The following is a 16,466-nucleotide window of genomic DNA, read 5'->3' on the forward strand; positions in this document are numbered from 1 at the left end:
GAAGGACATAACAGAATATATGCCTTTGGGAAGGGCATTCTAGGTAGAAGAAACAGCTTGCGCAAAGGCCAGGAGGGAGGAAAACTCAGATCTTGGCCTGGGAGTAAGTCTCCGGAAATGACATGACCTGGGATTCACCTAAAGGTAATTTGAAGGAAGCTACCAGCTCAGATGTGCGATTCTTGTTGGCGGAAACAGACAGACAAGAACAGGGAAAGGATGTGAGGAGAGGAAAAGCAAAAACCTGGCATGTGAGTCAGAGCTTCGGGGAAGTGCAGGGCTTGGTTCTGAGGAGCCCCGGTGCCTCTGCCCATGAACCCGACGGCACTCTGTGACTTTGGAGACACTGTGTGTCTCCAGAGAAAGGGCAGATACAGGACTGAAAAGCGGGCTCCACAGGCAGGGTCAGAGGAGATCCTGGCTCGGCTCTAAAAGGACCCTCTCCCAGCAAGCGTAGGAAGGGGGTGGACTCCCTCTGACCAGAGGTGGCAAACCTGGGCCTGTGGACCTCCAGGCAATTCACCCGTTTGGTGGCAAGTGGACACTGACATTCCCTCCACCTGGATTTGGGGACCCTATAACACAGCAACGATGATCCTAATCCAACCTCATCGGCATTGTTACAGTTGTTTTAGGGGACACAGAAGCCCCGAGGTTGACAGAAGTCCCAACCTGGGGATCAGGGTGAGGTGGGAGAGCAGGCAGGAAGGATTATGAGCAGGGGACCTGGGATCAAGCCCCATTAAGTGCCTACTGTTTGCCTCTCTCTCATCTACCAGCCCCCTCTCTGCTGAGGTCTCTTTCATTTTCTGGATACAGCCATTGAGAAGCCACTGTGTGCATGCGCCTGGGCCCACCAAGGCAGCAGATGTGCCCTGCCCCCGCACTCCCATCGGGTGAAGAGGAACCTGATTCCCCATCACGGGCAAAAGCATCACGGGCAAAAGCATCACGTCTATGGCCTTGGCTTTGCCTCTGAGCAGCATCTGACTCAGGTGGGCCCGAGGGTCAGGGCCCCCCTTGAAGAGAGGATGAGGCCACATTCTCCTCTGTCCACCCAGGTCTGTCTGTCTGTCCGTCTCCTGTGTCTCTGCCTCTCTCCTCCATCTCTCCGTCTCTAGGTCTGGGTCTCTGTCTCCGCCCTATTCCCTGTCCGCTTCCGCCCCCTTCTTAACCTCTCTTCCCCAATCCTCCCCGCTTCCTCTCTGCTCGCGCCCCTCCTTCTCCCTCTCCCCCCACCTGCCGCCAGCAGGGGGTGCTGCGGTGCGGCCTCGGCGGCCCGGGGAGGCGGGGCGGGCGGCGGCCGCGTCGGGACTCGCCGCGATGGGACCGGAGACGGCGCGGGCGGCGGCGGCGACGGCGCAGACAAAGGCGCGGGCGGTGCGGAGGGCGGCGCGGAGGGCGCGGGCCCCGGAGCCAGCGAGCGAGCGGGGCGCCCGTCTGCGGGGACTCGGCGCCGCGGGGCCGCACCCGCCTAGCGCCCGGACACTTGCGGGGTGCAGAGCCGGCAGGGTGAGCCCGGCCAGCTGAGCCAGCGCTGGGAGCGCGGGGGGCCCCGAAGTTCCAGGGCCGGGGAGAGGGCGCTGGGGGTCCCGAAGTTCCGGATACAGAGGCTGGGGGCAGCTGGGGGAGCCCCGAAGTTCCAGGGCTTGAGAGGGCGCGGGGACCCCGAAGTTCCGTTGTCGGGGTCGGGGAGGGGACAGTGCGAGCGGTTCCCGAAGTTCCGGACCCGTCATTGGAGGAGGCTGTGAAGATGTCTCCGACGTTTCGGACCTGGGGTGGAGGGGCGACGCGAGGGAACCCCGAAATTCAGGACCCGGGGATGGAAGGGTGGCAGGGGCGTCCCCGAAGTTCAGGAGTCAGGAACAGCGCGCAGGATCCCCTAAGCTCTGGACCTGCGGTTGCAGGAGGTAGATAACGTGTCCCCGAAGTTCTGGACCCGGAGTGGGGCGGGGCGTCGCAGGGATCCTGGAAGTTCCAGGGTCGGGGGCGGCACTTCCCGAAGTTGGGGCGCGCATAGGGCACCCTGGTCCTGACCCTGGGAACTCGATCCTGACTGAATATCAGATCCCCTGGACTGGGGCTCCTGGGGTGGGGCTTCGCCCCCGCACGCGATTGTGGATCCCGGACACCGGGCGGAGTCGGGCTCCCCTTTGGAGCCCCGCGGCCGGCAGCGTCCGAGGCGCATGACTCTTGGTGAGTAACTTTTCCCAAAGCCGCAAGTCGCTGCAGGAACATCCGCTGCAGGAACGTCCGGGCAGGAGGGGCCTGAGTTTCTAGGATCCCTGCGCCCTGGAACCCTGGCTCGACCCAGGACTCACCCCCAACCCCGGCCAAAGTCTCTGCCCCTACCCCACCCAGGGGCTCCGGTTTCAGACCCTGTGACCGGGACAGAAGCTGCCCAGGACAGAGTGGGGGGGCATTCCCCCCTCTGACCACGGAGGCTACCGAGTCTAGGCCTCCCTTCCCTTAGTTTGCCTCCCCCCCTCCCCCAGGTCTCTCGTGGACCTGGATCCCGCCCAGCCCCATGGTACTGGGATTGAGTGGTGATGGGTGGGCACCATGGTAGACCTGTTGAGCCACATCTTGTCTTTTTAACTAGGCTGGAGGCTCCCTGGGGATTTGGACTTTGACTCCAAGGTGTGCCTCTGCCCTACAGTGGAAGCTGAGGGGTCTCTTTGTGGGTCCAGTGGGGGACCGGTCTCCCAGTAGGCACCTGTCAATGCCCCACTTATCGATGGAGGCCCTGCTTTGAGGAGTGATGGACGAAAGTGTCAGGAAGTACTGAACAGGAGTTGGCCACCTTGGCCTCCTCCACCCAGCCCAGAGATTGAGAAGACTTCACTGGGGGTCCAGTAACCAGGAAGATGTGAGGTATATGCCGGGCTGTTAGATGCCACCTGGCTCCTATCAGAGGCCGTCTCCTGCCCAGGGTGTTGCAAGAGTTTCCTCCCAATGGACAGAGTTGGGGTCTTTTTGCTGAGTGATTCCCTCACTTTTGGATTGAAGTTCTATGAATGGTGTACTTGGAAGTGGGGTCTTGGGGCTGGACATGCTTGGCCTCCCACAGCCTGGTCTGGGGAGACACTCACAAACGTCCTGTCCCCCCAGAGGCCAAGCCAGCTGTTCCTACCATCCCCCTGGCTGTCCCTTGGAGCCCACCCAGACAAGCCTGACCAATGTCCACAGCCAGGTGAGCCCCTGCTTCTACCAAAGCTTGGCCTTGAGTCCCCTGGGGGGCCGGTGCCTGGCCCCCGCTGAACACCCTCTCCCCATGCAGGGAGCAGCCCATCTTCAGCACACGGGCGCACGTGTTCCAGATCGACCCGGCCACCAAGCGGAACTGGATCCCCGCGGGCAAACACGCACTCACTGTCTCCTACTTTTACGATGCCACCCGCAACGTCTACCGAATCATCAGCCTTGGGGGTGCCAAGGTCCTGGTGGGGCTTGGGTGGGGTGGCAGGTGCCAAGGATCCTAGGGACAAGCCTGGTTCAGTCGCTTCCTTGCTGTGTGCCTTGGGGGCCGGGGGAGTACCCTGAGTCTTTCTGGGTCTCAGTCTTCCTCCTGAAATGGCCCAGACCAAGGACTTCTGAGGTGCTAATACAAAGCTATATCCCTGGGGGTTTCACATTCATTGTTACCAGTCCCATCACCCGGGAACTTTTCTCCCCACCGCCTTCCCCAGGCCATCATCAACAGCACTGTCACCCCCAACATGACATTTACCAAAACGTCCCAGAAGTTCGGGCAGTGGGCAGACAGTCGCGCCAACACCGTCTATGGCCTTGGCTTTGCCTCTGAGCAGCATCTGACTCAGGTGGGCCTGCAGGGATACATGGTGGGAGGAATGGGGCTGGGGCTGGGTCTTCTCTTGGGTGCACTGGGGGGACCCTGGACAGATGCTGGGCCTCCATCTTCCCAGCTGCAGAATGGGCCTACAGAATTGGACAAGCCAGTAGCTCCTTCCCAATTTTCTGGTTCACATTCCAGCTCTGTTGGCCACCTGCTCTGATTTCGGACACAGCCTGCCCCTCTCTGGGTGCCTAGGATGGGCTGGGTGCTTCCCCGCACCCCTGGCATTACCTTCTTTATCGCCTTCCTCCACCCTCTGCTGTTTCTAGAGTTCAGTACTGTCTTATCCATTGTTTCCCTGTATGGTTCGTGCTCTCTGAATCCTGTTGAGTTCATGATGCTTTGCTTTGCTTTGCTTCTAGAAGCATTAGTTTTCCTTTCAAATTTAGATCATTGAATTAATTTCTACCGGAGGTTTAAAGTAGGAGTGTTTTTTTCCCACATGAGTATTCAGTTGCTCTTGGGCCATTTTTTGAAAAAAACATCTACCCCCCCAACCCCCAATGAATTGCACTGGCCCCTTTGCACAAATCAAGTGGCTATATGTCTGTAAATATGTTTCTTTAAAAAATTACTTTCAAGCTAAGGAAATTTATTTTAAAATGAAAAAAAAAAAAGTGTATCCTACCCTAGCTGGAAATGAAAGACAGATTAGCACCCACCTGAGGCTCTCCTTGCTGAAATAAGCCTGACTGAGAGGGAAAGGGGGCCCCTCTCTCAAGGTGGCTCAATGTGATACACCTCCATGAACATCCCACCGCCCCCCCCATCCTGATACCCACTCTGCTCATTGGGCATCGTTTTCCAAGCCTACTTCCCACTCTTCCAGTTCATGAGAGGCGGGGATGCACTCAATTCTAAAGTTCCTTCCAAAGCAACAGAGCTGCTACTGGGTGGAGCTGATGTGGTGGGACCCTGGGGGAGGGGGCTGGGGGTTTGTTGACTGTCTGTTCCTGCCCCCCATTCCTCAGTTTGCCGAGAAGTTCCAGGAAGTGAAGGAAGCAGCGAGGCTGGCACGGGAGAAATCTCAGGATGGGGGAGAGCTCACCAGTCCAGCCCTGGGGCTCACTGCCCACCAGGTCAGCACTCCCTGTCCCATGCGTGCCAGGAGCTCAACTGATATTGGGGGGGGTCTAGGTGCTGTGCCGGTTCCCAGGACCAAATGCTCACAGATGATGTAAAACTAGATCCATGGCAAGGACCATGGAAGAGGGCTGTGGGTGCCATGGGGGCGTGTCATAGGCTGTCCAAATGTTAGATCAAGGAAGGCCAGAAAACCAGCTCACAGGGCAGAGTTGAAATGTGGAAGTTGAAATGGCTAAGTAGAGTGGCAGAGTAAAAAACTGTCCCTGGGTGTTTTCCCCCACTAACTTATTCGTATCATTTATTTATTTAGTTTAAATATTTATTATTTATTTTACTTATGTATTTTGGCGGCACCGGGTCTTAGTTGTGGCTCGTGGGATCTTTGTGGCGGCATGCGGGCTTCTTAGTTGCGGCATGCAGACTCTTAGTTGTGGCAAGCATGCAGGATCTATTCCCTGACCAGGGATCAAACCCAGGCCCCCTGCACTGTGAGCACGGAGTCTCACCCGCTGGACCACCAGGGAAGTCCCTCAGCATCATTTATTGACCGCATACTGTGTGCCAGGCCCAGGGCTGGGCACAGGGATTAAGGAGATGAAAAAGTAGGTTGGTCCAGGCAGCAGGTGGATTCATAATGAATTTAGCCTGATGGAGTGCGTTTCCTGTGGGATTTTTAAATGGATGTTGAAATTTGGCCCCAGGGAAGGTCATTGCTCTGAGGGAACAGCATGGAGGTTTCAGATTGCTCCCCGCTTTGCAGATTATGAGTATCTCCCGGGGTTTAGGCTAGACTGCATCAGGTTTGCTCCTGGGGGTTGGTGAGAGCCCAGCAGGCAAGGTGGGGGGCAGGGCCCAGAAAGGGGCCATCGGGAGCCATTGGTGGTGGGTGAGGAGGGGAAAGGAGCAGTCAGATCCCAGTGCTGGGAAAGACCTCCTGCCCTCAGTCACGAACCACGTAGCATCAGCCCTCACTGTGCCCTCACTTCTGCCCATGCTCTTAGGTGCCCCCGAGCCCCCTCGTCAGCTCCAACGGCCCCGGCGACGAGAAGCTATTCCGCAGCCAGAGCGCGGACGCTCCCGGCCCCGCTGAGCGCGAGCGGCTCAGAAAGATGCTGTCCGAGGGGTGAGGGGGGTAGGGCGGGGCACAGGGGCGTGGCAGGACGAAGGGTTGGGGAAGAGGGGAGAGGAAGTTCTCAGAAACTGTAGGGACTTGTTCAAGCGGCGGGATCTGACACTGGACCCAAGGCCTGTGGTAGGAGAGGAGACACTCAGACTATGCCCCTTCCAGAGCCGACCCCGCTCCTGCCTCATCCATTACTCGGGGCTAACTCTGGCCTGTCCACATCTCCCCCGGCTAATTCTAAACCCACGGGTGCCTCCCCACCCACTTTGTTCTGTCCACATCCCCTCGGCTGATCCTGCTTGGCCTTCCGACTGTGTCTCACTGAACTGACACCAAAGCGCCTACTTTGACCCCACCCCCGACAAGACTCCGCCTCCCCGGGACGTCCCCACCCCCTAGTCCCGAGGTACCTTGGCCCCAACCATAACCCCGCCCCCAGCCCAGCACCTCCCTCACCCTGCCTCAGGCCCAGTGAGGCCCCGCCCTACCCTCTGCCGACTCGCCCGTCCCCGCAGCTCGGTGGGCGAGGTGCAGTGGGAGGCCGAGTTCTTCGCGCTTCAGGACAGTAACAACAAGTTGGCGAGCGCCCTGCGAGAGGCCAACGCCGCCGCCGCCCAGTGGAGGCAGCAGCTGGAGGCCCAGCGCGCAGAGGCCGAGAGGCTGCGACAGCGGGTGAGGAAGCCCCTCCCTCCCAGAGACCCCAAGTGGCCCGGACCACCGTGAAGCCCCGGCCTCCTATCTGTCCTGGGTTCCCTGGCTGGCTGTGTGATCTTGGCAAATCACTTCCCTGAGCCTTAGTTTCTTGTTCTGTAGTATGGGTCTGAAATAATGTCAGCCTCAGAGGGTTGTCAGACCCTAAAGACCTACCTGCCAGAGGCGGGGTGGTGGCCCCAACCAGAAGGGGTTAGTGCCCAGTCATGGGCTTGGCTGGTCAGGCATATTCCCCAGGGATCAGGAGAGTACAGGCTGGGGCGTCAGGGGCTGACCTTCCTGTCTGCACAGGTGGCTGAGCTGGAGGCCCAGGCTGCCACCGCCGAGCCACCCGCGGTCAGTGAGAAGGAGGGACCCGGCCAGTCGCTGGAGCAGCTGGAGGCACTAGTGCAAACTAAGGACCAGGTGTGTGAGCGTGTCTGTATGCGTTTGTGTTTCCTTGGGCCCTGCCTTCCCTGATCTCCAATGGGGGAGCCAGGACTCTCAGAATGGATTCTGGGAACTTCTCCATTAGGAGATCCAGACGCTGAAGAGCCAGACTGGTGGTCCCCGTGAGGCCCCAGACAGCGCCGAGCGTGAGGAGACACAGCAGAAGGTGCAGGTGTGTGCGGTTGCTGTGAGGCGGGGTGGGGTGACCACCCAAGGCAGCCAGCCTCTGATGTAGGACAGACCTGGCATATTCCCTACCTAGTGCAGCTATGTGCCTCCCTGAGTTTCAGTTTCTTCACCTATAAATGGAGTAGGAAGACATCTAAGGTTGTGAAGGATTTGGATGACCAGGTGCATGGAAGGACGGAATCGGTGGGTGGTTTATAAAACATGGTTATTAGTACAATGTTTCATCTCCTTCCATTCATTCAACAAGCAGTTTTTGAGTCTCTGTTGAATCTTCATTCTTGACCCCATCAAATCCTCACACATTCCCAGCCTGAGGTCAGGAGCTTGCATTTGTACCCAGGTGTGCTGGCCTGGCCCTCACTGTAGACTTTATCTGAGAAACCTCAAGCATGTCCTGTGAGTCCAGCAGGGGAGAAGTTAAAGGAGCTGGTGCCCCCAAAGAGAGAGAGGTTGGGGGAATGCTCCCTGTTGTTTCCTGGGCAGAGTGCACAGCATATGCAAAGGCCCTGAGGTGGGGAGAAAGTATGTTCAAGGAACCACAAGGAAGCCAGCAAGCCTGGGTTGGAATGAGCGAGGAGGGGTATGGATTTCATTCCCAGCATGATGGGTGACGAGGGTCTTGAGCAGAAGAGGAATGTGGTCATTTCAGTGATGTTCCAATCAGGGGACCAGGGAGTGTCTTGGGTAGAGGTGGCAGGGAGGAGGCCAGGAGACAGAGAGGGCTTGGCCCAGAGTGGAGGCTGTGGGGATAGCATTCAGATGCTGGACCCTTGAGACTTGCTGGGGCCCCCAACCCTGCTTGCCCTCTCCCTGCAGGAACTGGAGACCCGAAACGCAGAGCTGGAGCACCAGCTGCGGGCAACGGAGCGCAGCCTGGAGGAGGCACGGGTAGAGCGGGAGCGGGCACGGGCCGAGGTGGGCCGGGCCGCGCAGCTGCTGGACGTCAGGCTGTTTGAGCTGAGCGAGCTGCGGGAGGGCCTGGCCCGCCTGGCCGAGGGCACGCCCTGAGTCCGGCCTCTGGGTCTACATGGGAGCAGGGGCCTGCGGGAGCTAGTTTTACATGAACGATTCCCGCCTGGGGCACGGGCCAGGCCGCAGGCGGCACAGTGGGCCATTCCCCCGGCAGGGACTGGGGCCCGACTCAGCCTGGGGAGGGCCTGTCCACAGTCCTCCAGCCGGCCCTGGCTGTTCACAGCTCACGGGCTGTTTTTGAGCTCTTCATCGTGTAGAATTTCTAGACTCCCCAGGGCATGTGCTGGTGCCCAAATTACATTTCTAAGCGCGGCTGTGTGTGTGGTGTGTGAGTAGCTAGGTACCTGGTCGCCGTCACTGCACCCGCGGCCCTCGGTCTGTGTAGGGTTTGGTGAGCCACTCAGAGATGAGAGGGAGGCTCAGAAAGCCTCAGGGGCACGCCCAGGCCACATGGCTCTGCTGCGCCATCTTCTTGGGCTCTGCCCATGTTGTCTGGACCGGTTTGGACTAAGGTGGACCCTGGTTAAGGACTCCTCCCACCACTTCACTGTGGCCACAAACCCCAAATACAAGCAGGTGGGCAGGAGGGGAAGGTCCTAGCCCATGGCTGTGTTCACTGGGCATGGGAGGGATCTCACCAAAACATCTGCATTTGCAGAGAAGAGCAGTTGCTATGCCCATTTTCCAGATGAAGAAACCAAGGCCCATATAAGGGGCTTCACCAACCCAAGGTCACTCGGCTGGAATGGTCAGCACTGCAGTTCAAAGCTTTGGGCCTGGCCCCACAGGAAAGGAGACACGGGGGATGGGGGGGTGGTAAGTGGTGTTCTGGGAGACTTGAGAAGTATAGGCAGTCATACCCTCCTCCCTCTGCCCCTGCTCCCCGAGAGTCAGACTGGGGAAGTCAAAAGACTCATTTATTGAGCATCTCCTGCAACGACACACCTTCGCTCTGGGGCCCCACGGCACCCCCAGGGTGACCCTGGGCTGGGGTCACTGCACGTGGACTTGGGTCCAACCTCATAGCCTTCTTTCCTCCTCTGCAGCCTGCCTCTTGGCCAAGGTTCTGAGGAGGGGCCACCAGGGGCTGCAGGGTGGGGTGGAGGGCTGCGCACTGAACGTGGGTGTCCGTGGGCTCCACTGAGGGGGACTGAGCAGACTAGGAGGAGAGATTATCCTGAGGGGAGGACCCTCCAACCTTCAGCTGGATGAAGGCGTCCCAGGCTGGGCAGACGGGGACCGTGTGGAACTCAGGCCGGGCCCTGAGCGGGTGCTGGGGACAAGCAGGCCTCAGGCTGGGCCCTGGATGGACACCCCCTGCGGCCAGCCCCACTGGCCTTCTGCCGCTGCAGTGCCTGCTCCACTTTCTCCTTGAAGCGCCGGTTCTTCTGCTTGATTTTGGCCAGCTCGGCCTTGCGCTTGGCCTCCAGGTCGGGATCCTGGCATGGGGAGGACCGGAAGGTGGCTAAGCTGATCGTCCGCGGGGAAGCTTGTGCCCCACGCCCACTCCACCACCGGCTCAGCCCTCACCTTCCCCTCCAGGATCATCTGCTTCCGCTTATTAATCTCTTTCTTTTCATCAAAGTTGGCTGCCTCCAGTTTCTGGGGGGCGGGAGGGAGAGGCCATCTTGGGGGTCACCGTCTTCCAGGAAGCACCCTGGGCCCCAAGGACCAGCCCCTTCCCCGACACTCACAATCTCACACTCCCTCCGCACCACGTTGACCTGTGTGAGGATCTGTAGCACCTCAGGTTCCTCCACCGAGAACTCCTCCAGCTTCTTCTCTGTGGGGACAGCAGGGTCACAGGGGGGCAGGCACGACATGGAGAGGGATTTCAACTATGTAGTGAGTTCCCTGTGTAGCAGGGCATGCAAGGCCATCCAGGGCCGTAGCAGATAAGGATCAGGTGGGCAAGATCTAAGATTTCAGACCCAAGGAAGGTATAGACCGCTCTTTTTATGTTGTTAGCAATACTATGAATTTGACTAGGGATTTTTTTTTTTTTTTCCTGGAAACAGTGTCCTTTAAAGTCAAGACATTTCTGAATCTTAGGACAGTCTGTGCAGTGACTGGAGGTGCCCCAGAGGTTCTCAGTCTTGGCTACACATTAAACCACCCAAGGGGGTTTTTCAAACATGCCCAGGCCCAAGCCCTGGGGCTTCTGACTCATCCACAGGGACCACCCACACACTCTGGTCTGAGAAACCAAAGTCCCTTCCCACCAGATGTGGCTTTCAGCTGCTGAAGGCCATTGCAGAGCTTGTTTCAACAACTGGGCAAAAGAAACTTCTTTGAGGGTTGCATAAAAAGGAAAGCGCAGTTTAAGCCTGCTCACGTGAGCAGGCTAGCGGGTGTCTGATAGGGCTGAGTGGCATCTCACCCAGAAGCACCCGCCTCCCCTCCCCTCTCCTCCTCTGCCCCTCCACTCACTGATCTGCTCCTCGATGGCGTGTACCAGGTGGATGTCATACTGCGTCACCAGCGTGATGGCCTGTCCCTGCCGCCCTGTGGGGACACACCCAGGCTGTGTGCTGGAGGCCAAGACAAAGGGCCAACAGAACCAGGTCCTGACCAGCAGGCGGCTCAGGGCTCCTCTCAATCAAGGGGAACAGTACAGGAGCTCGGTGGGTGAGTGAGTGACTGGAAATGAATGACGCTCAGGGCGTCAGGGCTCAACCCCCTGCCTGACCTCTGCGTAGTAGGCAGGTCTGTCCCAGGGGAGCTGCAGGACTCCAGGGAGAGGCAGCTCTCCTGCCAGCTTGGCCTTATACAGGTGATGTGGCTGATTTCCCATTTCGGTGTGGCCGCCAGGGAGCCCAGGCCAAGTTCTGTCAGCAATAAGCCCAGACAGGTTTCAGCTCAGATCTCTGCACACCACTTTCTCCATTCCCCGTTCCTGTGACAGTAACTAGTGCTGGAACAGCACTGGTAGCTGGCCAGGCCCATGGCCCTCGGAGCAGCCCCAAACAGGTGTCACCTTCTTATTACCCATTGTTGGATGAGGCAGTGGGGGCCCAGAGAGCTGATGTGACCTTCCTGAGGCCACAGGGGAGGAGAGAAGGGCCAGGCCCAGTCTGGCCCCAGAAACCGTCTCTCTGCCCACTCCAGGTGTGAGAAAATCTCCTGGACTCCGTGCCCCTCCTGGGTGGGGCTGGGGAGCAGACACAAGGATGCCTCCTTGGCTCCTAGCCAGAGTCACAGCGAGGGGTTGAACTTGGACGGCAAATCCCACAGGGCAGCGTCATACCCACCAGGACTCGTACACCTATTTGCTGCTGGGCATGGATTGGCAGTCCTGACGGGTAAAGGGGCCTGGGGTGAGGCAACAGGGAGTGGTGGGGATGGGGCCAGTGTGTACCGTGTCCCCAGGGGACAGCACGTGTCACTGCTAGTGCTGCTGGGGGTGAGAAGACAGAGCATCCCCACCTACGGTTTTGAAAGGCCGATTCCCCCAACTTGCAAGTGCTTCCTCTAGTGTCTTTCACCTGTGGCCTGTAGCCCTCCTGTGTCCCACCAGCTTGTGACTCTGGCTCCTCGTGGTGTGGGCAGGCAGAAGGGGCGGGTGCCAAAGGCTGCCCCACCCTGTGTGCTCACCTGCACGGGCTGTCCGGCCGACTCGGTGGATGTAGATCTTCGGGAGCCCGGGGGTGTTGTGGTTGATGACCACCTGTACCGTGGGAATGTCCAGGCCCCTGGAGAGAGAGGTCGGTCAGCACCTCTGTCCACGTGGGGACACTGAGGTTGGGACTCACCCAAGGTCGTTCAGCAGTGAAGCTGAGGCTGCCTGACCCATGCCTGAAGCCAGTCCCTCCCTCTGGCCCTTTTGTGGGGGGCGTCATGGGGAAGGGAGTACCCTGGAGCTGCTCACCGGGAGGCCACATCTGTCGCGATCAGGATCCGGTAGATGCTGGACTTGAACTTGGACAGGGCGGCAAAGCGTTCTTTCTGTGCCGGATTGGGGAGAGAATTGGGGGTGGGGGGCGGGGTGTGAGGTGGCATCTCAACAAACGTTTGAGCGCTTACTGTGTGAGGCCTGGGGACAGGGCAGAGGCCAGGACAGTCTCCGCCCTCAAGTGGCTCACAGTCCAGTGAGGGAGATGACCTTGAGGAGGCCAGACTGGGGCAGACAGGTGGCAGGAAGAGTGTTCCAGGCAGAGGAAAGGGCCTGGGCAAAAGCTGGGAGAAGTCCCCAGGGCAAGGCTGGCGGGTGAGGGGATCTGTGGGGCCGCCCAATGCCTCACCTGTTTCATCATGGAATGCAAAGCCACGGTGGGGAAGTTGAATTTGCGCAGCATCATACACAGAATCTGACAGGTCCTGGCAGGAAGGATGTGCTGTCAGCCCATCTAGCGCTAGGGTCCTGGAAAGGTGCTCCTGGCCCTCCCACCCCCCGAGTCCCCAAGCAGGTGGCCCTGCACAGCTGGGGAAGGAGAAGCCGGGCTGCAGTGTCCTGCCCACTGACCCCTCCCCTGGCCTAAGCAACAAGAGTGGGCCCTACATCCAGACTTTTCTCTTCTGGTGGCCAAGAAATTCTTGGGGGCAGCAGTCAGGAGGTCTCCTCCACGTGCTGTGGACTGCCCTTCTACGCTGGCTCAGGCTAGGCTACTCTACAGCTCCTTGACGCTCTCCCTGAACGCCTCAAAGAATTTTGAAATCCCTGGGTCTGCGGAGAGGACAGCCCCAGGTGTTGGTGCTGATGTGCCGGGCCTCACTGACATCCTGAGACCACAGCGAATAGGCTGCTCCAGGGCCTTCGCAGCTGCTGCAGGGGTCTCCTGGAGAGAGCCTGAGGCCCTCAGCCCTTCCGGTTAAAGGCAGGTCTGAGGAACCCCAAATCCTGGCTCTGCCTTCAGGAGAGGTGACCTTGGCAAACTGCTTGACCTCTCTGAGCCCCCTTGAGTGCATCCTCTGAAACTGCTGGTCTGAGCAGAGGCCCCGGAGTGCCGAGACCATCTGTATGCCTCATACCTCCGACCTTGGGCCACCTCTCAGGCCTCCGTGAAGGGCTATGGGAGGGGCGCCCGGGGGATGGGAGAGGCAGGCCTGCCCACACTCACTTGCATGTGTTGGTGAAGATGATGATGGACCAGTCCTCGTGCTCGTCCTGGAAGTTCTGGATCAGGTGGACCAGGTAGGCATCCTTGACCTTCTCAGGCACTAGCAGGTAGCGCTGGTCCAGCTGTTCTACTGTGCGCACACTGGGGACAGGCGGGCCTGTTTCCCCTTCTGTTGAATGAGGCCAATAGCCCACCCTGCCCATAGGTAGTGACCTCTGTTGGGTGTGACCCCCACTTGGACTCCCGCCTGCCCTGCTCCCCCAGGAGCGTGGCTATGGACTCACGGGGCCTGAGCCTCCCAGAAGAAGGGCTGGTTGGTGGCCAGGCCCTGCAGCTCCCTCAGCGTGTCGGTCAGCGTGGCACTGAAGAGCAGCGTCTGCCTGCGGGCCGGCACAGCCGCCAGGATAGTCTCCAAGTCCACGGTGAAGTCAGTGCAGCCCTGCTCCAACAGCCGGTCCGCCTCATCCATCACCTGTAGTGCCGGCAGCAGGGGGTAGGGATCTGGGGTGAGGGTGCTGGCCGAGTCCTGACTACATGCCTGGGCTCGACCCACCTTCCCCATGTGCCTCCTTCCTGGTCTAAGATGTGGGCCCTAGAGCACTCTCCCTCTAGGTCTTGGAGGCCTTTTCCCTCACCCATCTCAGCTCCAATGTCACCTCCTCAGAGAGGCCCAGCGCCCAACTATCTTTACTAATACAGGCCCCCTTTTGTTGGTTCCTGAGCTGTTCTTATCACCATTCCCAGCGTGGTACTGGATGGCCTGTGGGACACACATTTCCCACATGGATGTATCAGGGCCCCAGGCTGACTTACCAGGAAGCGAATCTTCTTTATGCTGAAGGTATTGGAGCTGCGGAGGTGGTCAGCCAGGCGCCCTGGTGTGGCGATGACCACATGTGGTTTCCGGGAGAGCTCCAAGGCCTGGGCCACCATGTCTGTGGGTGGAGGGCGAGAGGTGGGGCTGGGTGGATGGTCTGAGGCTGCAGAGGGTCCATGCCCAGAGCCTCCCTGGGCCCCCCATACCCATGCCGCCGACAATGATGCAGTCTTTCAAGCCCAGAGGCTTCCCCAGGACGCGGAACTGCTCTGCGATCTGGTAGGCCAGCTCCCTGTGGGCATGAAGGGGCCAGCCTGGGTCAGATAGCGGTTTTGTGCTTGCCTCTCATTCCCATCTCCACCCTACGGCCTCCTGCCTGGACCCCTCCTGTTCACACACCCTCCGAGGCTCCCAGTCCCCTTTGGACAAAGGTTCTGATACTGAGTGTTGGAGGCCCCTTGTGGTCCCTACCCTCTCACTAGGCTGGATCCCCAAACAGCCCATGGCTTGTCCCCTGCCAGTCCTACCCACACTGGCCTTTCTTCTTCCCACGTCCTCAGCAATGGCCTCAACACCACAGTCATCAAAGCCTGAGACCCAAGTGTCAGTCCCCCCTCCCCCAGGGCTGGTCAGTGTCCAAGTCCTCTCCTCTCTGCCCCCAGCCCCAGCTCCGCCCAGGCCTTTTCTCTGCCTGTGTCCCTACTTCCCGGCCTTCCTACTTGCCCCTGAGTCAAGCCCTGTGCTCAGAACTTTTCACACACTGTCTTGTTAATTCTTCAGCACCTCTAAGAGGTGGGCATAATTTCTGTCCCCATCTTGCACACATGGAAAGTGCGCTCAGAGAGGTAAAGGCGCTTGCCCGAGAGAACACAGCTGGTTAACTCACCCACGAGGCCTTTGGGGCGCTCACCTGGTGGGTGTCAGGACGAGGCAGAAGATGCCATAGGGATCCTCAGACAGCTTCTGCAAGATGGGCAGGACAAACGCTGCCGTCTTGCCACTGCCTGTCTTGGCACAGCCCAGGCAGTCCCGACCTGGGCAGAGGGCAAAGCAGTGTCACAGGTGTAGACAGGTGTTGTATCGGGCACAGTTTACAGCAGCTAACATTTAATGAGCAATTACTGTATGCTCAGTACTGGCCTGTGCCCTTCCCGTTCCAAGCATTCTGACAACTTTCCATTTAGAGCAACTGACACATTTTAAAAGGGCGAAGCCATTATAATCCCCATTTAACATAAGGGGAAACAAAGTCTCAAAGATTTTCCCAGGATACACAAACAGTGAGTATCAGGCTGGACTGGAACCCACATCCATCTGACCTGAGATACCTGCTACTAACCACGACCTCGTTTTGACTCCTTCCGGGGTATCAGGGCTTGGGAAACCCAGAATGTCCTCCCCCCAATCTGCATCCTATGCTCCCTACTGACTCCTTCATCCTTGTTTATTTAATGCCTCAATTTGTCACATCCTAGGCTTCCTGAAGGCGTCCCTTTAATGGCAAAACTGGGTTGGACCAGAGGAGTGGGGAGAAGAGCAGTCTAGGGACCAGAGCCGTGGATTTACCAGTAATCTTGACAACCTCAGTTTCCATTTGTAAAATGGAGATAGTAATCCAAGCTCTGCCGAATTTTCCCAGTACTATCTATCAGTTTTTCATCAAACCCTCCCAGTGCTCTGAGGCTATAAAAGTTTCAGAGATTACATCACTTGAGTGCGGACACATAGAGAGTCAGCCGTACACCCTAAACGCCGACACTGCCTAGTCTGCCTCCGGAACCCAGGATCGCCCGTAAGGGCCAAGACTGCCCTTCGCCTCACGGGGCCGGCGTGGGCAAAAGCTGCGAGAAGGCAAAGTGAGGTGACAGGAGCGGGGACGCCTCCTGGAGAAGAGGCCTAGCCATACTCACCTTCCAGGATGGCGGGAATACAGCCGAGCTGCACGGGCGTGGGCTGCTTCAAACCCAGCTGCCGACATTGTTCCACGAGCCAGGATGACAGCCCAAGCTCCGCAAAGCCAGCCATCCTCGCCGCCAGCCCAGTGTAAGCACCAGTGTGAGCCGTGCTTCCGGTGCGTGTTGATGACGTCAGGAAAGCCTTCCAGTTTATTGGATCTGCCTCCTGCCTGGTCCCACCCTTTGCAGCTCACTGCCATTCCTAGCCTCTACCACATCCTTACCACTCTTCCCCGAGTCCCGTTGGCTCTCAGGATCGAATCGAATTACA

General features: G+C 58.6%; 2 protein-coding genes across 5 annotated transcripts; one reads left to right on the plus strand and one right to left on the minus strand.

Annotated features, from left to right (window-relative positions):
- The first annotated feature begins 1,331 nt into the window (after positions 1-1,331).
- HOMER3 (homer scaffold protein 3) lies at positions 1,332-8,684 on the plus strand. 4 transcript variants are annotated; one of them, XM_060006658.1, is made up of 11 exons: positions 1,332-1,512; positions 2,068-2,196; positions 3,112-3,193; positions 3,281-3,437; positions 3,690-3,821; positions 4,828-4,935; positions 5,944-6,065; positions 6,581-6,737; positions 7,068-7,181; positions 7,291-7,377; positions 8,211-8,684. In XM_060006658.1, exons 3-11 carry the CDS (start codon positions 3,180-3,182, stop codon positions 8,400-8,402), a joined length of 1,083 nt encoding a protein of 360 aa, XP_059862641.1. In that variant the 5' UTR covers positions 1,332-1,512; positions 2,068-2,196; positions 3,112-3,179; the 3' UTR covers positions 8,403-8,684. The 4 variants fall into 4 exon arrangements, with proteins under 4 accessions (XP_059862641.1, XP_059862639.1, XP_059862643.1 ...); XM_060006656.1 differs by lacking the exon at positions 2,068-2,196; XM_060006657.1 differs by lacking the exons at positions 1,332-1,512; positions 2,068-2,196 and adding an exon at positions 2,625-2,874.
- A 582-nt stretch (positions 8,685-9,266) lies between these two features.
- Positions 9,267-16,277, minus strand: DDX49 (DEAD-box helicase 49). The gene is made up of 13 exons (XM_060006661.1): positions 16,151-16,277; positions 15,151-15,274; positions 14,447-14,532; positions 14,237-14,358; positions 13,708-13,895; positions 13,424-13,564; positions 12,608-12,683; positions 12,235-12,311; positions 11,961-12,058; positions 10,797-10,871; positions 10,061-10,149; positions 9,897-9,968; positions 9,267-9,805 (listed from the first exon to the last, which is right to left on the minus strand). Exons 1-13 carry the CDS (start codon positions 16,263-16,265, stop codon positions 9,617-9,619), a joined length of 1,452 nt encoding a protein of 483 aa, XP_059862644.1. The 5' UTR covers positions 16,266-16,277; the 3' UTR covers positions 9,267-9,616.
- Positions 16,278-16,466: the final 189 nt, after the last annotated feature.

Source organism: Delphinus delphis, chromosome 3 (assembly GCF_949987515.2).
Source record: "Delphinus delphis chromosome 3, mDelDel1.2, whole genome shotgun sequence".
Taxonomy (NCBI): Eukaryota; Metazoa; Chordata; class Mammalia; order Artiodactyla; family Delphinidae; genus Delphinus; species Delphinus delphis.

Excerpts from the sequence above, each read along its gene's own strand:
- DDX49 (XM_060006661.1), bottom strand. The coding sequence starts at position 16,265 with ATGGCTGGCTTTGCGGAGCTTGGGCTGTCATCCTGGCTCGTGGAACAA. Across the intron at positions 15,275-16,150 it reads TATTCCCGCCATCCTGGAAG|GTCGGGACTGCCTGGGCTGT; the intron begins GTGAGTATGGCT and ends CCCTCTGCCCAG. Across the intron at positions 14,533-15,150 it reads CTCGTCCTGACACCCACCAG|GGAGCTGGCCTACCAGATCG; the intron begins GTGAGCGCCCCA and ends TCATGCCCACAG.
- HOMER3 (XM_060006658.1), top strand. Across the intron at positions 3,438-3,689 it reads TCAGCCTTGGGGGTGCCAAG|GCCATCATCAACAGCACTGT; the intron begins GTCCTGGTGGGG and ends CGCCTTCCCCAG. Across the intron at positions 6,066-6,580 it reads AGAAAGATGCTGTCCGAGGG|CTCGGTGGGCGAGGTGCAGT; the intron begins GTGAGGGGGGTA and ends CCGTCCCCGCAG.